Consider the following 22,796-nt stretch of genomic DNA (forward strand, 5'->3'; position numbering starts at 1 on the left):
TAGTGAGCATTAAATGTACGTCATGATGGGTCCGGACTCTAGCGTCCCGGTCATGATGTTGAAACATAAAATAAACAGATTTAAAATATACATTTTAAGACATCATATGACTACACTAAGGCAAAATAATATTGCATTTTCAAAACTAATCGCCGGGTAAACAAATAATAAAAATCACACTGTCGCTAGATTTCGGCTGGTGCGGAGTTTTGTGTAACTATAGTAACTATAGTAACTAAAGTAACTTGTGTAACTATGATAACTTACCAGACGAATCAGGCACATTTTCAGGCTGCAGTCCTCTCTGAGCTAGAAACTCCAGACAACTGTTCACATTCTCGTCCTGCAGAAGTGAGCTTAGTCAGGGCTACATTTCAGAAGTGAGCTTAGTCAGGGCTACATTTCAGAAGTGAGCTTAGTCAGGGCTACATTTCAGAAGTGAGCTTAGTCAGGGCTACATTCAGAAGTAAGCTTAGTCAGGGCTACATTTCAGAAGTGAGCTTAGTCAGGGCTACATTCAGAAGTAAGCTTAGTCAGGGCTACATTTCAGAAGTGAGCTTTGTCAGAGCTACATTTCAGAAGTGAGCTTAGTCAGGGCTACATTTCAGAAGTGAGCTTAGTCAGGGCTACATTTCAGAAGTGAGCTTAGTCAGGACTACATTTCAGAAGTGAGCTTAGTCAGGACTACATTTCAGAAGTAAGCTTAGTCAGGGCTACATTTCAGAAGTGAGCTTAGTCAGGGCTACATTTCAGAAGTGAGCTTAGTCAGGGCTACATTTCAGAAGTGAGCTTAGTCAGGAATACATTTCAGAAGTAAGCTTAGTCAGGACTACATTTCAGAAGTGAGCTTTGTCAGAGCTACATTTCAGAAGTGAGCTTTGTCAGGACTACATTTCAGAAGTGAGCTTAGTCAGGACTACATTTCAGAAGTGAGCTTTGTCAGAGCTACCTGCTACATTTCAGAAGTAAGCTTTGTCAGGGCTACATTTCAGAAGTGAGCTTAGTCAGGGCTACATTTCAGAAGTGAGCTTAGTCAGGGCTACATTTCAGAAGTGAGCTTAGTCAGGGCTACATTTCAGAAGTGAGCTTAGTCAGGGCTACATTTCAGAAGTGAGCTTAGTCAGGGCTACATTTCAGAGGTGAGCTTAGTCAGGACTACATTTCAGAAGTAAGCTTAGTCAGGACTACATTTCAGAAGTGAGCTTAGTCAGGACTATATTTCAGAAGTAGGCTTAGTCAGGACTACATTTCAGAAGTGAGCTTAGTCAGGGCTACATTTCAGAAGTGAGCTTAGTCAGGGCTACATTTCAGAAGTAAGCTTAGTCAGGGCTACATTTCAGAAGTGAGCTTAGTCAGGGCTACATTTCAGAAGTGAGCTTAGTCAGGGCTACATTTCAGAAGTAAGCTTAGTCAGGGCTACATTTCAGAAGCGAGCTTAGTCAGAGCTACATTTCAGAAGTAAGCTTAGTCAGGACTACATTTCAGAAGTGTTCTTTGTCAGAGCTACATTTCAGAAGTGAGCTTTGTCAGGACTACATTTCAGAAGTGAGCTTAGTCAGGACTACATTTCAGAAGTGAGCTTTGTCAGAGCTACCTGCTACATTTCAGAAGTAAGCTTTGTCAGGGCTACATTTCAGAAGTGAGCTTAGTCAGGGCTACATTTCAGAAGTGAGCTTAGTCAGGGCTACATTTCAGAAGTGAGCTTAGTCAGGGCTACATTTCAGAGGTGAGCTTAGTCAGGACTACGAATACTGGAATGAAATAAGCGAAATCCTAACCAAGTGCAAATATCAAGAACCTAAAAACGTTACAAACTCCGCCAAGGACGAGTTAAAAGCACTTTCATTAAATATACGATCACTAGCAAAAAACATAACATATCTCAGAGAAGAAATCCACACCTTCTCAAAATGCGATGTATTATGCTTTAATGAAACTAACTGTAACATTGATAAGCTGCCTAATGGTATTGATGATATCATGATCGAGGGTTTTCACGAACCTGTTATACAAGCACCTTTGAGGAAATCGGGGAGAGGAGGTGGATTAGCAATTTATATAAACAAACGCGTGTGCGATTTCGAGAAAATTGAACGTATTGACTTAGCTCTGGATCCTGAAGATATGAGTGGCGAGTTTCAACTAGTCAAAATTCATAACTGCAAAGGTCTTAACAAAACGAAGGTAATAGTAAATTTCTACAGATCACCGTCAAGAGATACTAATAATTTCATTAGCTTACTCGATCACGTACTCAATAGACTAGATAGACACTCACGCAAACACGTTATGTTTCATGGCGATGCAAATATTGATCTTATCAAATATGACACTGATTCCTCAAGCCAGAACCTCATTGATACACTGGCAAAATATGGTTTTGCTCAAACAGTTTCCAAACCAACACGAGTCACTGACCACAGTGCCACCCTTATTGACCATGTTTACACAAATAATATTGAAAACACATTAAGTAGTAACGTTCTAACACTCGACATCTCTGATCATCTTGCAACACTAACCACTATAAAGCTACGTGCAGTATCACAAAAGCACACCACACACTCGAATAGGACCAATACCACAAAATATCGTCAAACACGTACTATTAATGAAGCCAACAATGTCATCTTCAAGGAGCTATTGGAAGGGGAGACGTGGGAGGAAGCGCGGGAATCAGGCTGTGCAAATGAACAGTATGATAAATTCTCAGAAATCTACATGAAACATTACAACACTGCATACCCCGTTAAGAGCAATCGTAGTCGTCGCGAAAATGAACGGTCTGATCCGAAGCCGTGGATACTTCCATGGCTCGAAACGGCCTGCTCTCGTAAACAGCAGTTATATCATCTGAATATCACTGAGCCTACTTATGAAAACATAGCCGCATACGATAAAATGAAATTATTTTGCAGTAAACACGTTAATCTTGCCAAGGAGCGATATTACAAAAAACAATTTGAAAAATATCAGGACTGTTCCAAAAAACAATGGGAGATAATCAACGGCCTGCTAAACAGAAAAAGACGGGGATCTGATCAGATTAGATTGAGGGATACTGACGGGACGATCCTGAGTACTAACTCGGCTGTCGCTGAAAAGTTTAATGGCTACTTTTCCAGCATCGCAGCCAACATCAAGTCTCAGATCAGTTCCCGACAGACCTTCGATCCTGGGGGGTTCCAGGACTATCTGACCGGGTCATGTCCAACGTCTATCTACCTTGAACCTGCGACACCTACCGAGATACATAGAATTATTATTGGCCTCAAAAATAAGGCAACTCTCGATTCAAAAATTGAGCCTTTGAAAGTAGCTAGCACATGCCAAAATTTTGTATGTACCTTTGCATCAGTAGTCAACACATCTTTTGCAGAGGGAACTTTCCCTAAAGCTCTGAAAACCGCAAAAGTTACACCTATACACAAAGGAGGTTCCAAACTCGACGTAGCAAATTATAGACCTATCTCGCTTTTGGGCTCGTTCTCTAAAATTTACGAAAAACTCATGCACAGGCGGGTACTAGAATTTCTCGACAAGAATAACTCACTATTCGAGAATCAATACGGATTCCGACCAGGAAGATCATGCGAGCATGCGCTTCTCAATGCTCAGAGCTCCTTTCTGCATTCCCTAAATAAGAACCAAATAACACTACTATTACTTTTAGACTATAGTAAGGCATTTGACGTCCTAGATCACGCGACATTACTCAGGAAACTTGAGCATTACGGTATTCGCGGCATTGCCTTGAAATGGTTCGAGTCATACCTTAATGGCCGCAGTCAATTTGTCTCCTTGAACGGCTCCAATTCATCATTAGAATCTATGGTATACGGTGTTCCACAAGGTAGCATATTAGGCCCCCTGCTTTTCGTTATATATATCAATGACTTACCAGGAATCAGTAACTTAGCTAAATTTATATTATACGCAGACGACGCAAATATAATTATTACCGGATCAAATATACAAGAAATTGAATCCAAAATCGACCACCTCACTGATCTGTTGATAAAATGGGTTTACTCAAACGGCTTAGCTCTTAATTTAAAGAAGACTTGCTATATGGTATTTTCAAAAAGACGGGTAGACTTATCGTCTCTACAGGTAAGAATTGACAACACTCCTATTGAACGCAAAACGGAGGCCAGATTTTTAGGAGTTATTGTCGACGACAAACTAAACTGGGCCAGCCACATTCGTGCTGTCAAAACAAAAATGTCACGGTTTATAGGTGTTATGTTCAAAATAAAACGCAAATTACCAATCAAAGCACGCTTACAGATTTTCCAAAGTTTTGTACAATCTCACTTAAATTTCTGTTCGCTCGTTTGGGGTTTTGCTGCAAAATCTCACATTGACTCACTGTTCACTAAACAAAAACAGGGAATACGAGCAGTTATGCCGGGTTACGTGAATTACTATTACAAAGATGGTAAACTTCCGGATCATACTAAAGCTACGTTTAAAGAGTATGAAATATTAACTGTACACGGGGTAATCATAAAAAACGCTCTGACTCTGATGCACAAGTTAAATTACATGCCTGGCCTTCTGCCGTCGTCGATAAAAGACTTATTTCCTCCCGATTTACCAAAGTATGGCACGTCTTATGACGACAATATCGACTGGCTAACAACGTACTCTCAACCAGATCTACGCGCTAGTGTTCTGTATAAAGGTCCTATATTAGCTATTACCGAGCACAACATTAGTCGCATAACTTGCCCATCTAGCATTTTCTCAATAAGCATTTATAAGAAATCAGCAAAGCGTGTAATGATAGAACTACAAAGCTCAGGAAACGATGAAGAATGGCCAACTTTTCTGTTACATAATTTACCCGGGCTACGTAAATCAGCAAGATCAGGCACTCAACAAATCAACTACCGTGAATAATAGCAACCTAACATATGCAGCTCAACTTTCACTATTATATACCATCTAAATCACTTATCGTGCCATCCCGACAGCACATTCCATATTTCACTGCCAACTAGCGCAAACCTATACTGATAAAACACCTACGACAGTATTATCAAGTAAAGAATTTTATATAAACGTTTAAGCTTTTAAATGTGTTTGCAGATCAGGGTCATTAGAATCAACTGATAAAATCTAGACGAAATAACTATGAGTTTGATGGTATGTAATTTGCGTGCCCTTCGGGGATTAATATTGATTATTACAATTATTATATATTTTGAGTAAACATTGACTGGTGTAAAAGCCAGCCCCAAACAAACAAACATTTCAGAAGTAAGCTTAGTCAGGACTACATTTCAGAAGTGAGCTTAGTCAGGACTATATTTCAGAAGTAGGCTTAGTCAGGACTACATTTCAGAAGTGAGCTTAGTCAGGGCTACATTTCAGAAGTGAGCTTAGTCAGGGCTACATTTCAGAAGTAAGCTTAGTCAGAGCTACATTTCAGAAGTGAGCTTAGTCAGGGCTACATTTCAGAAGTGAGCTTTGTCAGGACTACATTTCAGAAGTGAGCTTAGTCAGGGCTACATTCAGAAGTAAGCTTAGTCAGGACTACATTTCAGAAGTAAGCTTAGTCAGGGCTACATTTCAGAAGTGAGCTTTGTCAGGGCTAACTGAGTGCGGGATTATTTTGGATGGATCCAAAAGATGCTTCAAGAAAAGAGGAAGAAACCAAATAGCAGGATATTTTCTCTGCACACCAGATAATATAAACCCATTAGTTTCCTTCATTAGTTTGCTACTGATCAGGGTAAAGTTATTTTGGTAATATTGAGTACTGTGAGTGCTGCATGTTACACGCTGAACCTACTTCTCCTCAACAGTAAAGCCTGCTCCAGCTATTATTATATAATAGTGTTAAAGTGTGGACATAGGGGTGGGCACGAAAATGCAAATTTTCCAAAATTTTAAACGGCCCTGTTTTTTGGGTGAAATGAAAATATAACTTGGTTTTGGGATCAAAAAGGCCCATTTAAAAAATATCCTGCCCCGTTTTCAGGGAGGTGTATTTTCCGGTGGCTCCTGATACAAGGAGATTATTAAAGAAACAGGGAGGTGTACTTTCCAGTGGCGCCGGGGATCCAATATCAAGATATATAACAGGCTTTTAGAGGCAAGGGTGGAGGGGCCGGGGGACAGTTTGATTATAGGGTGTAGACTGTAGAAGGGTAACAGATACCAGGTGAAGTGATCCTGTAATTAGGGTAATTAGGGGGACTGTACCAAGATCTGGGAAGTTGAGCATTATTAACTATTTGTACAGCTTAGACGTAAGATAGCATGTATCTCCCCCGCCCCCCCCCCCCCCCCCCCCCCCCCCCCCTACCCGGGCCCCTTAATAAGACGCGGGTATTTGAAAGTTAGAAGCCTAGTGACCACCAGTGCCCAGTTTAACAAATCAGGTCCCGTAAGTTATAAGTATCTCCCAGAGACTGGCTACCAGGCTACCAGGGGGTGGTACCGGCGGCGTGCGGCGGACAAGCCTGCTGGCTACAAGATATTAGGGGATATACTGAGTATTTGGGGAGCGTGTAATTTAACAATTTAACCAGGGTCCTTGTCTCATTGGGACTGCAGTTTAAACTTGTGTATTTCATTGATTAACTACCCGGCATGTCTTGTTTTACCCTGGCAGATCATTTAGCTTAAGATAAGAGGGGACACAAAGTTTAGAGGGGACACAAAGTTTAGAGGGGTGATTGGTGATGGAAGATAACATTCCCTCCTACTCCCCTTGATGTATTTCAATGTTGCTAATTTGTTAATGTTATCTGGAATGAGCAGGCTGAATCTCGTGTGTTGCCCGCTGTGATAATGTGCTGATTAATAAAAGAGAAAAAAGTTGACCCCCCCCCCCACCAGAAGAAGAAAGAGTGCGTAATTAACACGCTTTTAGAGGAGATGTGAAAGTAATACCAGTCACCAGATACCTGATCCCCCCGCAGATAGTCATGATAGTCACACGATTACAATATCGTCGCTCCACTGGTTTACACATCTAATTGTATCTAACACAAAGGAGTTCATATCAGCTTATTGCTAAGCAGGAGTCAATATTCTTCATGCAACTTAGAAAATTCTGTTGCTTTTGGCATGTTTTTAGGAAGAACAGACTGTATTATAAAGGAGTTCAGATTGTATTGACATGTCACAACAGCGGCTCTTTTATAACACACTAAAAACTATGAAAGTTACACAATTGTTATTGTAATTAAGAGTAAATAAAGGACCAGTAAGTACCAGGGGGATGGGGAGAGGGGAGGGGAGGGGGAGGGGGAGGAGGAGGGAGGGGGGAGGGAGGAGGGGGGATGGGGAGGGATTGAGGAATGTACCTGTTGAGATTTGCTTGTTGGATGCTCCTCTATACCATACAGTTTTACTCCTCCTGAAACATAAACACAATAAATCATTATTATATATATATCAAAATGTAAACAAAGATACAAGATAAGTACCTTACTATACCTTAGTAACTATAGCAACTATCTAGTAACTATAGCAACTAACAGACTTTACTTGTAAGATTACACCACATACAGTATACTAGACGTATCTGATTCTCTGTTTTACTGAGTAGTGACAACAGAATAGGGGCCCCCTATAATATAGGTCATTACAGTTTACATACAGTCTCCAGTGCACTGTATGTGTGAACACAGCAGCAATACACACACACAAACAGACAGTAGATACATAGATACAATATACTAGTATACACACATACCAACATACAAACAAAATATAATATACAAACACACTAACATACACACACAAACAAACATCGTGTACATTTGATTTATAAAGATGATTGCATGATAAGTTTTCAGGATGATGTAGTATTAGTAACAGTTTGATTGAGGAATTACTTACCAACTAGTTCGATGATAACAGCGAATATAACTCCAGATTTGAAATCATTTGTCACAGAGATTACTCGAGTTGAATACGATTTGTTTGCAAGCCACTCATTTACCCAATCAGTATACTCCTGGAAATAGGTATCGTCATGGCAAACCTAGTATAGTGTGACAAATAGAAGGTGATGCATTGAATTTGAACATTGATATTTCTGGAATTTAAAAATATGTTCATTTTTGTATTAAAAAATTTCCTTTGTAATATTTATGAGACACTTTTTTTGCACTATTTTACCAATAGAGCTCAACTGTATGGTTGGGACAGAAATCAAAGTGAAATCATTAATTATTGGGCAGAGGTAGTAATCAGAAGACATAACTATAAGACGAAGGAACGGCTTGCCATGTGGCTTGCCATGTGACTTGCCATGTGACTTGCCGCGTGATTTAAAGTTTTGTAACAAGATTTAGTGTCACTTACCCGCTGTTGATTCTCTGATGCAATATTTCTTTTGCGACGAAATGACAGACTGTTCATACCATCAGTACCTAGTATTATCCTACTATTTGGGAGAGCACAAATGAGTTACAAGAATATAGAATAAAGAATTCTAAGAGAAAAGTTGCAAGAAGTCTTGATAATATACCCTAGCAACATTAATGAATAACCAGGAATGTTCATGCAGTTATTCTTTGAAATTGACAATTCATATAAATTTGATAGCTGCATCGGCAAACTTATTAAATACGTTTTGGGAAGGGTGCATAATAGTCCTTATAAAAAATACCATCATTTGAGCAGGTAAAGTGCATGATGTGCTTTAATTAAAGATGATGAATGATGAACAAATAAAAACCAGTTCTGTGTTACAAGTTTCACTTACTGCAGAAAGATTAAAACGTTGAAATCGAATAGAATTTAAAATAAAACATGGCACATAAAAAAGGTTAATCAGAAATCAATTGTCTTGCGTAGTCTTAACTGCCCTCAAACTTTTTCTGTTCCATGCACGTTTTGCTTTTCTGTACTTTTTTTTTCGGTGTAATTGACAGTCATTTTCTAAGGAGCGTTTTGAACTTTGTGTAGAGTGCCCATCATCGCTTGACGAATTCATCCTCTCGGCCATGTCACTTAGTCTTGCACTTTGTCTTCGAATTTCAGCACTTTCAACCAATTCACGCTGAAACACTTCACTTTTAATCACTTCTTTTTGAACTTCAGTACTTTCGATCACCGTACTTTCAACTAGTACAGAAAATTCAATCACAGCATTCTTAACCTCAGCAGTATCTACCACAGCACTTTCAACCTCAGCAGTATCAACCACAGCACCTTCAACCTCAGCACTTTCAACCTCAGCAGTATCTACCACAGCACTTTCAACCTCAGCAGTGTCAACCACAGCACTTTCAGCCTCAGCAGTATCAACCACAGCAGTATCAACCACAGCACTTTCAACCTCAGCAGTATCAACCACAGCACTTTCAACCTCAACACTTTCAACCTCAGCAGTATCAACCACAGCAGTACAAACAACAGCAGTATCAACCTCAGCAGTACAAACAACAGCAGTATCAACCTCAGCAGTATCAACCACAGCACTTTCAACCTCAGCAGTATCAACCACAGCAGTACAAAAAACATCAGTATCAACCTCAGCAGTATCAACCACAGCACTTTCAACCTCAACACTTTCAACCACATCACTTTCGACCTCAACACTTTCCTGTTGAATTGGTGCAGTATCCGAGACTTCCTGAGAATTTTCAGTAACCAAATTTATTTCATTGTTGCTCAGCCAATTATCAGCTTCCTTTAAAAACTCATAATCAGAATCAAAAGAATTGTGATGACTGCTTGCTAATAAGGCTGACAACTTTATTAACTTTGGTGCTTTTGCTGGCTGCTCATGATCATCTTGTCTTGGTATAACATAGTTGTCTGTTTTCACAGGGAAAATTGTTTCTGTAACTGCATAATTTTCTGTTTTTTTAGTTATAATAGTTTTATTCACTAAGGCAGAACTTTCAGCATTCATTGCAACATTACTTTCACTGACTGAAGAAGCATTTTCTGCATTCAACGTGATTGCATTACTATTGGGTAGAGCAGGATTCTCAGCATTGGTTGGTAGAATTTCACTATTCAAAGAATCTTCCTTGGATTCATTTTGATGATTTTGGTTAAACACTTCTTTGATCTGGAGCTGAATGGAATGTTTATCATTGTTTTTGATAGTAGTAGTCTCAGTGCTTTTTGCTAACCCTACACAAGAATTGACATCAACTGAATTATCTCTGTTACCTGGAATCACACATTCATCTGTGTTGTCACTTATATCCTCAATTACAGTAAGGGGGTTGTTTGTGATGTCCGATAAGTACACTTCAGGGGTACCAGCATTATGATTAGAATGTTTTAAAGCCAGCAAACTGTCACAATTAACTGTTTCACTGAAAGGCATCTGACAGTCAGTTTGTACTGTCGCAGAACTGCTGCTTTCAGATCTGCTGACAAATAGTAGATAATCCCATGGGCAATGCTGAGGCATTCTCTTATAATTATTCTTCAGAAGTATAGTCACATTCAATAGTATATCATTAATGAATACCTTGTACTCATTCAAAACTCTGCATGTAAAAAATTCTTTAAGGAAAGCTTCTGTTATCCTGTCGATATCTGACGATGACGAAGTGTCAAGCGTATCATTGAAGTGGATGCAACAATGAAAACATGTGTCTCCAATGTTAAATATTCTGTTAAATGATTGATATTCTGGATCCTCCATTTAAGAGAATATCACACCATGGCCATACTGACTGAAAAATTTTAAAAGGTTATGATAATAATAATTATAAAAATTTTTTAAACAGTATGCACCACACTGCTCCCTCCACTGCACTAAAAGTTATACAATAAATTCTACAATTCTAATTTTGTATCGTGATGGAGACCGGTGTCCATATAAAACATTTACTAGGTTGCCGTTTGGTGTGAGCAATAGCGAACAGCACGAACACTCCTTTGCCCCGTCAACCTATATCTAATCTATTTAAAGAGTGACAACCATACTACACATGATTGAATTAGGATTCCTTTAAATATCAAATTGATTTATTGTAAACTTGTTTACTCTGTAATAAATGGCATAAAATTGAATTTTTGTTTAACTGAATTTTTGTTTAACTGAGTATGGGCAATTCTCATAAAAAGCGTCATTTACTCCCTCGAATTTTCAATCTCATATCATTTCATTTCAGTAAATAACAAAACGTTGATTCAAGCACCAATTGATTGATAAACGTTTGAAATTTACTGTGTCATCACTTTTAACATGAATAACTTAAAAACTGATTATCAATTTAAATAATTAATAAAAAAACAGGCTTTTTTCAGAGGTGTCAGCACTTTGTCCTGTCCGTGACGCCTGATTCTATCCTATGTAGTACCGTTATTTATGGTCCAATTTCAATGGGACAAGAACTAAAATATTTCTCCTTGGCCAATTTATCTATGTGACAAATATGAATTAATTTGTACCTAAAATGTTGTTGCAATTAAATTAATTGTTGAGAATAATCAAAGGTGTCGTCACGTCCGTGACGTCCGTGACGCCTGAAAATGAGTCACGGACGTGACAATGTCTTATTCTGTCACGTCTGTGATGCATCACGGGCATGACTATGGCTTATTTTGTCGTGTCTGTGACACTTTTTTTAGAGTTTCTAATTGAATTCAAGCATTAGAACTTCCTTGATACCTCAATTAGAGTGTTCCAATTGATTCTATCAGGTATACTAAAACCTCAATAATCATTTGGGAATACAAATTCAAAGATTCAGAACCCCTAAAGTGGCAAGTCACAAAGTGCTATGATAACACAATATCTATGGTACAAAAGTGCAAAAAGCTTTTAAAGCGAGGAACAAAACATAGAAACATGGAATGTAACCGGATAGGAAATGGAATTATCACATCAATGTACAATGTAACAACTATAACACTCATTTGTGGAATTTAGGAGGGAGGTGAATGGTGTTCAAGGTTGCCAAAATCGATTAAATTTTGTGTTCAAAGTTACCCAGTGCCGTTAAAAGTTACCCCAGGCTGTTCCAAGTTACCCCATGTTCCAAGTTACCCCATCCTACCCTACTGTGTACGTGAAAAGTATTTATCAGTATGTATCACATACATAAATTACATACAGTTTTTAGATTTCAGCTACTCTAAAAGTGCATACAGACGGGACAAAATAAGAATTGTCCTGTCCGTGATGCATTACGGACGTGACTATTCTTATTCTGTCCTGTCCGTGACAAGTCACGGACGTGACTATTCTTATTTTGTCCGTGACCAGTCACGGACGTGACTATTCTTATTTTGTCCTGTCCGTAACCCGTCACGGACGTGACAAAAACGTCACGGACGGACACCCAATTTAAACACTGATTGGTCAATTTAGCAGCTAAAAAGTCTGCAAACTGCTGACACTACAATGGTGTCCAATTGAGATCTTTATAAGCTAACGCATGATATAACTTTTATAGAAATTGGAGGAAAAAATTTCTATTAGTGATTTGTGACGCTTTTTATGAGAATTGCCCGTATACACATAATGTAACAATGACCCTATATAAAAACAACCCTTCAAAAACTCAATATTTTCCCTATAGTGCCCAAGTGCCGTAAGCACAAAAGAGTCAAGGACATGGCATGGGTATATTCAGCAATCAAACTTTTTACAGTAATTGCACTTCTGCAATGGCCTTGTATTCTCGACCACCGGAGGTATGGGCCCACAGGCTACCATGTTCCTTAAACGAGTGGCAACACTTCTGGCAGCCAAGACCAGCCAGGACAAAAGCCTCATCATGGCAAATCTTAGACGTCGTTTGCGATTTGAGCTACTCAAAACAGTTTTGATTGCAGTGAGAGGACACAGAGGACGGTATTATGAGAAAGCAATACCCGTTAACGAACTGGACCTAAATCTTGCACACACCACCAGCGATGAAGACAGGGGTGATGATGTTGATGATGAAGATGAGGAAGTTGATGATGAGGTTGAGAATGTAGAGGAAGAGGTTTCAGAAGAGTGAGCTGAAAAGAAGACAAGATTCTATTCTAATTTACTGATTATTATATTTATTGAAATAAACATATAATATCCATTACTCCAGGAGTGATGACAGGATATATTAAAAAAAAGTAATTGCACTTCTTACTGCTGCTAACTGCTGCTATCGCCCGCTCGCGCCATTTTCAGCAGTTAGCAGCAGTTAGCAGCAGTCAGCAGCAGTCAGCAGTAGTCAGCAGCAGTTAGCAGCAGTTAGCAGCAGTAAGCAGCAGTTTCTTGGCACTTTAGTATCCGTGTGGCTAGGAACCTACAATATTTTGCTGAAAAACTATGTTTATGCTGAAAACCGAAGTGATACATAATCTGTATTGTCTTTTCTGGGAATTTCTTTTATATAAATGTCGCCATAATTTGGTCATGGTATGGAATGTATCAAAGAACTTATAAGAACATTATCCATATGCTTTCACGAACAAGGTTACATGCAAGCACAAGGGCTCTGGATAGAGCAAACAAGAACGTACAAATTTCTTCGGAATGACCATTGCTATGATTAGAATGTTTTAAAGCCAGCAAGCTGTCACAATTAACTGACTGTGTCTCACTGAAAGGCATCTGACAGTCAGTTTGTACTGTCGCAGAAATGCTGCTTTCAGATCTGCTGACAAATAGTAGATAATCCCATGGGCAATGCTGAGGCATTCTCTTATAATTATTATTCTAAAGTATAGTCACATTTAATAGTATATCATTAATGAATACCTTGTACTCATTCAAAACTCTGAATGTAAAAAATTCTTTAAGGAAAGCTTCTGTTATCCTGAAAAAAAAAATATCTGATGATGACGAAGTGTCAAGTGTATCATTGAAGTGGATGCAACAATGAAAACATGTGTCTCCAATGTTAAATATTCTGTTAAATGATTGATATTCTGGATCCTTCATTTAAGAGAATATCACACGACACACTATGGCCATACTGACTGAAAAATTTTAAAATGTTATGATATACGCGACCACCACCCTGATTCGCAAATCCCCGGTCACGCGATCACACTCGCAACGTGTTGAACGCTGAATAGGACATCCGGCGACGTCACCAGAGCTCAAGCCCCCCGACCAGGCCCTACACGGAACAATACAGTGCATCACGTGCAATTGGATCCAATCAAGATGAGCCGCGCAACCATCGCAGCATCTCGATCCGGCATCACCCCCCGAACCCCAGCAGGCAGCTAGGCCAGAGGCCCACAAAATAGAAGGATTCCCTGTTGACGAAAATCGAAGCGAAAATCATGCAACCCCACGCTTCCGAGGACGCCGAACACGACAAAACTGGCCATAATCATCACACTCAAGGGCAAACTGCTCCAAAATGCACTCAAATGTCATAGATGCCATTACAAGCCAAGCGCCGAGCGGCCCATTAATTACTGAATATACCCATGCAATGTCCTTGACTCTTTTGTGCTTACGGCACTTACGGTCGCGTGATGGGATTGGCGGTCGGGTGACTTCGGTTGTCCCTTGTGTGGCACGGGTGGCTGCGGCTGATCGGCTCTTGATTGGGCTAGGGTTAGGGTTAGGGTTAGGGTTAGGGTTAGGGTAGGTAGTGCGCCATCGACATTGAGCCGCGCGTGCCGACTGTAGGATGGTTTTTTAGCGCTTATTTCGGCCAGCACAATTTTCTTCAAAGAAATAGATATTAAGTATTCTTTCCGACCTCCGATTGCAACAAAAATTGGTAAGATTACTCATAGACTTACAAGGAAAGTGTCCGAAAAGTTTAAAGCATATCCAACCATCAAACATTATGTTACAGCTAAAACCAGCGTATTTTGCCCCATTTTGATCACTATATCAACTCCGATATCCACCAAATTTTTCGGACAGTTGTGAAAGCCCTATTGGAAGGTCGTTGCCAATTTTCAGAATGATCTCATTTAAGGAACTGAAGATATATCCAAATAATACGACAAAAATCAACGAATTTGGTCGAATTTGGTCAAATTTGGTCAAATTACGCGACTTTTACAACTAATTTTGCTCCAAAAGCCGCGCACCATCAAATATGGCACCTAGGCGAAACTCACTGATCTTTCCAAAAAGGTATGACAAATTTGGTATTGTGAAAATTCTCACAGTCTCTAGAAAACAATGGTACAAAAATTTGTAAAATCCGAGCAAGTTTATTTTTATGGTGCACCCCTAGTTAGGGTTAGGGTTAGGGTTAGGGTTAGGGTTAGGGTTAGGGTTAGGGTTAGGGTTAGGGTTAGGGTTAGGGTTATAGTAGAGGCTCTTACGGGCTTTGTCTGCTCGATACACTAAAATCACCAGACCCATCTTAAAAGACGTATTTTTGACCGTAGAATCGATTAAAAGTGGTTAGAAGTGTTTATAATGGGGGTTACCTGGTTTTATTTTGAAAAAACCGATTTTCGGCCCCAAAAATGGCCATTTTTTGAGGTTTTTAAGAAATTTCGACAGGTTAATTCAATCAGAAAGCTTAGATATTTTGGGTTCTTGTACATTTTTATTTGCCGCACTAGCTTATACTAATATAATAAGCACACACAAGAGTTTACCTGGTCAAAATTTTAAAAAACCTCCCAAAAAAAATGTTTTTTTGCGCGCTAAATTTTTTCGGCTCTTTATACATCCACAATGAAATATTTTTGCCCACAAAGTGCTTTAATACAGTTTAATAATAGTATTTGATAGTTTTCCAGCGTCAAAACAAGTTTTGAAAGCGGAAGAAAAAATTATATTTTTCGTGGTGCTGAGCACTTTGAAAATTTTTGAATAAAATCGAGCGCTACCGTAAAATTTTAGTAACCCTTCCCTGAAACTCATTTAAGTTTTTGTACCGGTAGTGTTTTGACCTTTTCTGAAGTTCATGCCTTCTCTGGCTTAATTTCATTTAATATTGTTTAATACAGTAAGTGTTTTATAATAGTAGAGTGCCATTTCTAATACTTCAATGTTATATTGTTGAGATACCTTTACTTGGCTGATTACCTTTTGTTAATACAATTTCACCAATTTAGTATTGCATTGCTTATATTTGGATTTATAATTTATCGATTGTGGGTATGAATAAACTTTTGGTTCACAATCAACAATATAATGTCTACTGTGTGGTACCCTTACAAGATTAATTATAGATATTTTGACAGGAATGCCTGACTTAAACCCCCTCATCCATCACTCATTCCGTGTTACCTTTTGGATGTGGAGGAACCCTACCACAAACTGAAATTTTGTAAAGGTACCCTTCAGTACATAAATAGAGCACTGTAAATAATATAGATTAGTTACTGCTATCTTCTCAATGCGAATAAATGTATAGATGCTGCATTGAATTCATGAAGATATCATTCGTTTTGAGCAATCATTCCCTTAGCTCCCCCGTTCTTTGATTGTTTCAAAGAAGTAATCAAACTACAATATGTATTGTTTAGTTACATCTATTGCTTGTTATTTAAGCCATTTCATCTCTAGTAGATTCAAATAATTTCTGTAATTCTGAATTATGTTGCTGAACAAACTTGACAATCACCATTAGAAAGAAGGTGACATGTTTATGGACCCAGAACTAGCTGAGACAGTTCTCTGTGTACATGCGAATCACTTCAAGAATCTTCTTGATGAAAGAAGCTTGTGTGGTTTGTTAAAAGACTTCAATCCGCTCACAGCCATGCAGATTAAGACGAATTTAGATCGACATTATTTTGATAACAATGAAAACTCAAATGGTTTGATTTTTAGCTAAATTACCATAATTATTATAATTAATTAAGTACAGGCTGACAATGTTTCATTTCACAAACTGTATATGAATAATGTAAGCTGTTCAAACAGCTTTGTTAGATGATGTTATCGATGCTGTATAAGTTGAAACCTTTTGATGATGAGAGGTACATGAACAAACCTACACTAAACAATACTACATTCCAGCTTGAAACGAAATGAGTGGAGTTGAACGACGCCCTGTTTATCGAAACTACATCAATCAACTTTTCAACTATGCAGGTTATTAATGAAATGAAATGAAATACTACTACTTTGTCGGAACTAAGTCCGATCTACGCCAGATAACCCCCTCCATATATCCCTGTCCCGCAACCAGGGTTCACAGTTCCTCTTTTGAGTTTGTCCCAATTTCCTTCAGTAACATAGACAAGTAGCTTTGTCTTGGTCGGCCTTGCTGTGCTCTACTATGCATAGGTTTCCATAAGACTAAATCACTGGCAAGTAGCTCAAGATGTATGATGCAGTGTCCCGCCATTTTTAGTCTCCTGCTTAGTAACTTGTTTGACAGCCTTGGTAGACTACCATACAAAGTTATATTGCTGACCTTGTCCTTCCATGAGATACCCAGCACCATACGTAGCATCTTTGTGTATGTCCCGTCCAATACAAATGAAACAAATTATTTTTATCCCGCTTATATCAACAATCAAAATTAAAAACTTATGGACGTATATCACTCATTATTATGTATCACTCTCTAACATCTTGTCCTCACTACAAATATTACCACTTCTGATATATACATGACTGACATGTTTTAACTGGAGAAAGGGTTCGCACAGTGGTAGTTTTATAAACCACTTTTAATTTATTGACCTATTATACCTAGTGGTAGTTTTATAGGACGCATTTAATTTATTTACTTATTATACTAAGTATTTATTTTTGGTGACTGTATCACCCAGTTTTAACATTTGATAATTGTACAGTTTATTGACGACACATTGACTGAATGTTATTTTATATTCTAATTTATATTCTAGATATTTTATTTATTTTTCAACAGACGACAACTTCCTGTTTTTTCTTCTATATTAGTTACTCATATCTCTTTTACAGACTTTTTTACAAGGACATTGACAGATGATACTCACATTAGGCATTCATTATTGCATCTAAATTATTTCACTTGCATTAGGTTTAGAAATTTATTCTCTGGTTAACAGATTTCAAATGTTTAATTAATTTGTAGTATGACAGTAAGGTATATAAGAAGTTATTTAATTTTGCTTGGGCTATTATATTGACTATTGAGGTTTAATGATGATATGGAATTTGAATTCTATATAAATTTACACTATGTGGTTGGGGCATTTTGCATAGTAAATATGGTTACTACTCCTATATATCATATTATTTGATTGGTATTCGATTTCTGATTATTTCTCTAGGAATATGATTATTATATCTCAATTTGGCTTTAGGTAGGGTGCCCCGCTAAAAGAACTGGATTCTTCCAGGAAGCATCCCGTGCACAGACCTTGGTCTACATATATAATATTAAATTATTAACCATTCATTCTGTATGTGCACGAAAATTTATTTCAATCAATAATAATGTTTTTTTGTGTCTTCTTTGGCTCAGGCATGGCTCCAGCTCAAAATCTTTGGGTGGGTGCAGCTTGGCGCACGGCGGGGGGGGGGGGGGGGGGGGGGGGAGTTGAAGCCCCCTGGAAAATTTTGGAATTTTACTCTCCTAAACGTGTTTTAATATCTTCAAAACAACCTCAATTGATTACAGAAGTCAATTGACCCTTAGTTTATACAAAATTTGACAATTTTTGTGTGAACATTTTCAAATCGTTTGGGTGGGTGCAACACCCTTTGGGTGGGTGCGCACCCACCCGAACCTACATGGTGGAGCCATGCCTGCTTTGGCTATCTGTTTCATTTCCAAGACCAACCGCTGATGGATAACTCGATCTTCAGGTGATCGATCTGGAGAGATGAAAACAGTCTTATGATCTTCACATAGTCTCAGCTTTTTGGCATTTACTAATATCTGATGAACGGTTAGTTAGAATTATCTAGCGAAACTTTGACTGGTCTCGTCTTGTTGGCTGATTTTCTCCCAACCCAGATAGCTTCAAAACGTGGTTTTTCTTCAATCTGCTGAAAAATCACGGTAACTTTATTGCACAGTTCCTCTTCATCAGTCTCCTTCAAACCAAAGATGAGCACATTCCTACTGCGATCCTCTTCCGATACATCATTCTGTACAACCTTTTTAAAATTCTCTTCTGCAAGCACAGGTGCATTTTTAGTCACAGCTTGACTGTATGACTTCATCTCAGCTTGGACAGTGTCTTGAACGGCGGTCTTGACGGTGGAGTGCATGGATTCCAACTGCTTCGATTTAGTTTCCAGAAGTTCAGTACTTTGCGATCGGATAAGATCGCTCTTCAACTCCTCCATATCTTTCTTGTTATCCAGAAACGTACTTACATGATTATCGGTAGTCTGATACACAGAATACAAATTATAAATGTTTTACTGAAACTGACTTCACTGGCTTTTTGAACGTTTCAACTGAAAACTCAGATTTATTGTCACAGTTCGTAGCTTACGCGAGTTCAGTGATCCAACCGTTATAGACCTCATACTCTTCAGTAATGTAGGTAGAATAAACTGACAATCTTTGAAGAGTATCCATTTCCTCCATCGTTTACTTGTACTTGTATAAAGTAAAAACACAGTACCAGCAAAATGGCAGTTGTAATGTAGCGATAAAATAGAGATAAGAGCTAGATTATCAACACGTAAAAAAACTGTAAAACTGTATCATAATATTATTATGCTTTTAACATCATCTGTTGTGATATACATGACAAAGGGTTGGAAATGTACAGTAACCTTACTATATTGCAATTACACAATATTATGTGAACGACCCCTAACCCCTTATAGGCTCTATAAGTGTTGAAAAATGATAACTGCAGGATTTCAAAATGTACAAGGCATCATATCAAAGATTGCATATGCCCGAAAGAAGGACAAATCCAATTCGGCTCTCTGGATGTATGGAAAGCTCTCAACCTTCCAGAAAAGGACTGTTCAAAGGAACACTTAAATCCCTCCGACAGGTAATTATTATAAATAATAATTTAGTCTACACTTCATTATGTCAAACCACCTACTATAATGAAGAACTAAAATTGTTGTGTTAACCAAGTTTAATGTGACTCAATTTTGGTGGAACTTTAGAATTTGGACGTTATATCTATCATGTTCATCTTAAATCTCATATTATATACTCAATATTCAATTAAACAGACAAAGATAACCTCTCTAGGCCCTCTGGTGGTGACGTATAAGTGCTTTCTCAGTACTTTCTCTCGCTTTTGGACAAATCCAGTGAGTTAACTTTTTATCAGTGGATTTTGACCGGGGCCGGCGAGCCCCAATATAGCCGGGGCCGGGGCTGACCACTGAGAATTGGCCGGGGCCAGGGTTTACCTTTGGCGAATTGCCAATTTTTGGCCGGGGCCGGGAAGGGCTGGGGGTTGTGATTTTGGCCGGGGCACCGGGCGACCACTGCTTTTTATGTCACGATTTTTAAAACTTTATTCATAAGTTTATGAAACATCAAAACTTTGCATGCTCTGCATTATGTAAAGTCAGTCATGCACTAGAGCACAGTTCACATATAATAACCTAATCCAGCCTAGGGGAGGGGGTTTGAAATCGCTTGTGCTAGAGTGATTTATACTCAATAGCTATGTGAAAAGTGGCTCAAGGAGGGGAGACCGACGTAAACAATTTTGAATTGGTAGAAGTTAAGTTTAGGCTTTAATAAAAAACTATTTAAAGAATATCATTCTTTTACCACAGACATAAGACTTTGCCGTAGGGTATACAAAAATGTGACCATTCATCGATTTTCAGAGTGCTGTATCTGTACCCGAATAGAAATAAAGGATTTAAATGACACAGTTTTCTTCCGCTCTGAAAGTGAACGAATGACAAAACAGTCTAGAGAATTCCTCGCCCTGCTGCAGAAGATCAATCCTGGGTTGTGCTCACCAAAGCAAACATCTTTTTTGTGTATTCAGTGTCTTAACTATGTAAAAGACAACTATAACAGGGTGAGTGGTTTCCTCCTGTTTTACTAACATTTAAAAACATTATTATTCAAAGGTAAATAGACAGCGAGTAGTAATTTTTAATCCATTTCTATCGGATTTGCAAACTTTTAAAATGATATAACACTTGTACGATCTCAAACTTATGTGATATGATACTGTTGATATAAATGTGGGAAGTAATAAAGTATTTGCAGGTGTACAGTGCTGTTTCTGAAATTGACGAATCCTCTTGTGATGAAGATTGAAGAAGCTATTGCCATCCAAGTGGAAAAAGTCCCGCCTTTGTCACCCTCCTCGAATAGAACTAAGAAAATGTGGAGACTTTCTTCATTTAGTTCCCAATCAAGTGGACCAGATGTTGATTTGTTTGAAATGGACTGAGACTTGTGTTTCAAATGCCAGGTTGAACAGGTTTGTGTGAAACTTGCTCGCAAATATAATTATTATACATATTATCTCGATTTAATTTTAAGAGTATGAGAGGTTATTCTTCTTTAACAATACGAATTTCCCTAGACGTTAGAAACGAAAAAGGATAGTCTGATTCAAGGAAAAGATAAAAGTTTCTTCGTCGATTTCGCAACATACTATCTGTGGACATCTACAGAAATCGTCAGGATCTGTGCAACATCGATGTTAATCCTAATTCGCACATGAACAAGTGCCCTGTTCTTAACCCTGAGAGTCTCGGAAAATATCTCTATAGCAAGCTAGGTAGATATCACAAAACATGTCGTTTGAGGTACAGCAACTCGAGGGTGAAACAATTGAAGGGTAAATTATCTGAAGCTGTAAGTTTAAAACCTGTCTCTAAGGCAGGTTTTAAAATGGAAAGACACGTGTCCACGCACGACAACACCAATGCTGCATTAATGAGTGCAGGTATTGATACGGACCTTTTAACGGACCAGAACTGTACCTCGTGTCTGACCTGAAGCTTAAGTACAATGACTATGTGACGTCTAATTTATCTGAGAACGCTGCAAACTCCAGCAATGTTTAATCTGATCACATCAGTTCTCAGAAAGACAATGTCGGTAAGACGAGTTTGTTTCGACAGCAGCATCGTATCTAATCTTGCCGCAACAATAGATGCGGATAGAGATGATAACACTTTAACAAAGACAGCACTCATAAAGGAGATTAGAAAAGAAATCTTTCAATGTAGAAACGAATTCTATCAGAAGATTTATCTTCAAAAACATGTTCGATTTACTGATCGGTGGCATCTGTAGAAATATAGTGTTTATGTGGATTAATCTGTTAAAGCAGGGCTATTGTATCATTTTAACATTAACTTTGCATAGTGATGATACGTTTATTGTGTCTCTTGTGATTATCTATTTCTACAGTGTTACTATACGGTACCACGAGGTTTCTGGCGCAGTGACGCGCTTTCGAGCAAATATCGTGCTAGATACGTCACGCGCCGCAACCGAATCAGATTTAAGTGCACTTTTTCCATTGTAAACACTACATACGACGCGCAACACGTTCTACGAGGTCGAAATTTTCGAGGTCTCTAACACCAAGATGGAGCAATATTTAATCGATCTGACACTTTCTAGGGCTTAAGCAACCTAAGAGAAATTAGGGGAACAACTCAGAAAAAATTTTTAGTTGATATTCCGGTGTCTGTAGATGTCCGAAGTTTTGGCAGTAAAGTGCTCACAACACAGCTTCTGAAGGCTCTAGAAGGTTCCCGATACCGTCAGAGTGTTCAGTACACTCCATACTATCATATAGGAACCCTAAAAGAAGTCCCAGGGCTCGTGCAGAAAAGCGTGATATTTGCCCGTAACAGCCTCTACTATTAGGGTTAGGGTTAGGGTTAGGGTTAGGGTTAGGGTTAGGGTTAGGGTTAGGGTTAGGGGTTAGGGGTTAGGGTTAGGGTTAGGGTAGGGGTAGGGTAGGGTTAGGTTAGGGTTAGGGTTAGGGTTTGGGGTTTGGGTTAGGGGGTTTTTGGTTGGGTT

General features: G+C 38.6%; 2 protein-coding genes and 1 long non-coding RNA gene across 3 annotated transcripts in view; 1 reads left to right on the forward strand and 2 right to left on the reverse strand.

Moving 5' to 3' along the window:
- Nucleotides 1–8,406, reverse strand: part of LOC134825694 (uncharacterized) — a gene marked incomplete at its 3' end in the record, with an annotated part of 46,202 nt that extends 37,796 nt beyond the window's left edge. Inside the window, exons 1-4 of the mRNA XM_063837900.1 lie at nucleotides 8,329–8,406; nucleotides 7,861–7,978; nucleotides 7,323–7,375; nucleotides 268–343 (exon numbers count right to left, since the gene is read on the reverse strand). Of these exons, the coding sequence (XP_063693970.1) occupies nucleotides 268–343; nucleotides 7,323–7,375; nucleotides 7,861–7,978; nucleotides 8,329–8,385 (304 nt within the window). The remainder of the gene's footprint in view (nucleotides 1–267; nucleotides 344–7,322; nucleotides 7,376–7,860; nucleotides 7,979–8,328) is intronic.
- A 301-nt stretch (nucleotides 8,407–8,707) lies between these two features.
- On the reverse strand, nucleotides 8,708–10,681 carry LOC134825692 (uncharacterized). The gene is made up of 2 exons (XM_063837899.1): nucleotides 9,503–10,681; nucleotides 8,708–9,352 (listed from the first exon to the last, which is right to left on the reverse strand). Exons 1-2 carry the CDS (start codon nucleotides 10,634–10,636, stop codon nucleotides 8,807–8,809), a joined length of 1,680 nt encoding a protein of 559 aa, XP_063693969.1. The 5' UTR covers nucleotides 10,637–10,681; the 3' UTR covers nucleotides 8,708–8,806.
- Nucleotides 10,682–19,750: 9,069 nt separating this feature from the next.
- LOC134825693 (uncharacterized) lies at nucleotides 19,751–20,699 on the forward strand. The gene is made up of 3 exons (XR_010161590.1): nucleotides 19,751–19,821; nucleotides 20,012–20,092; nucleotides 20,624–20,699. It is a non-coding gene; the product is annotated as an uncharacterized LOC134825693 (long non-coding RNA).
- The last annotated feature ends 2,097 nt before the right edge of the window (nucleotides 20,700–22,796 follow it).

Source organism: Bolinopsis microptera, unplaced genomic scaffold (genome assembly GCF_026151205.1).
Source record: "Bolinopsis microptera isolate Bmic1 unplaced genomic scaffold, MBARI_Bmic_1.0 sca15, whole genome shotgun sequence".
NCBI lineage: Eukaryota > Metazoa > Ctenophora > Tentaculata > Lobata > Bolinopsidae > Bolinopsis > Bolinopsis microptera.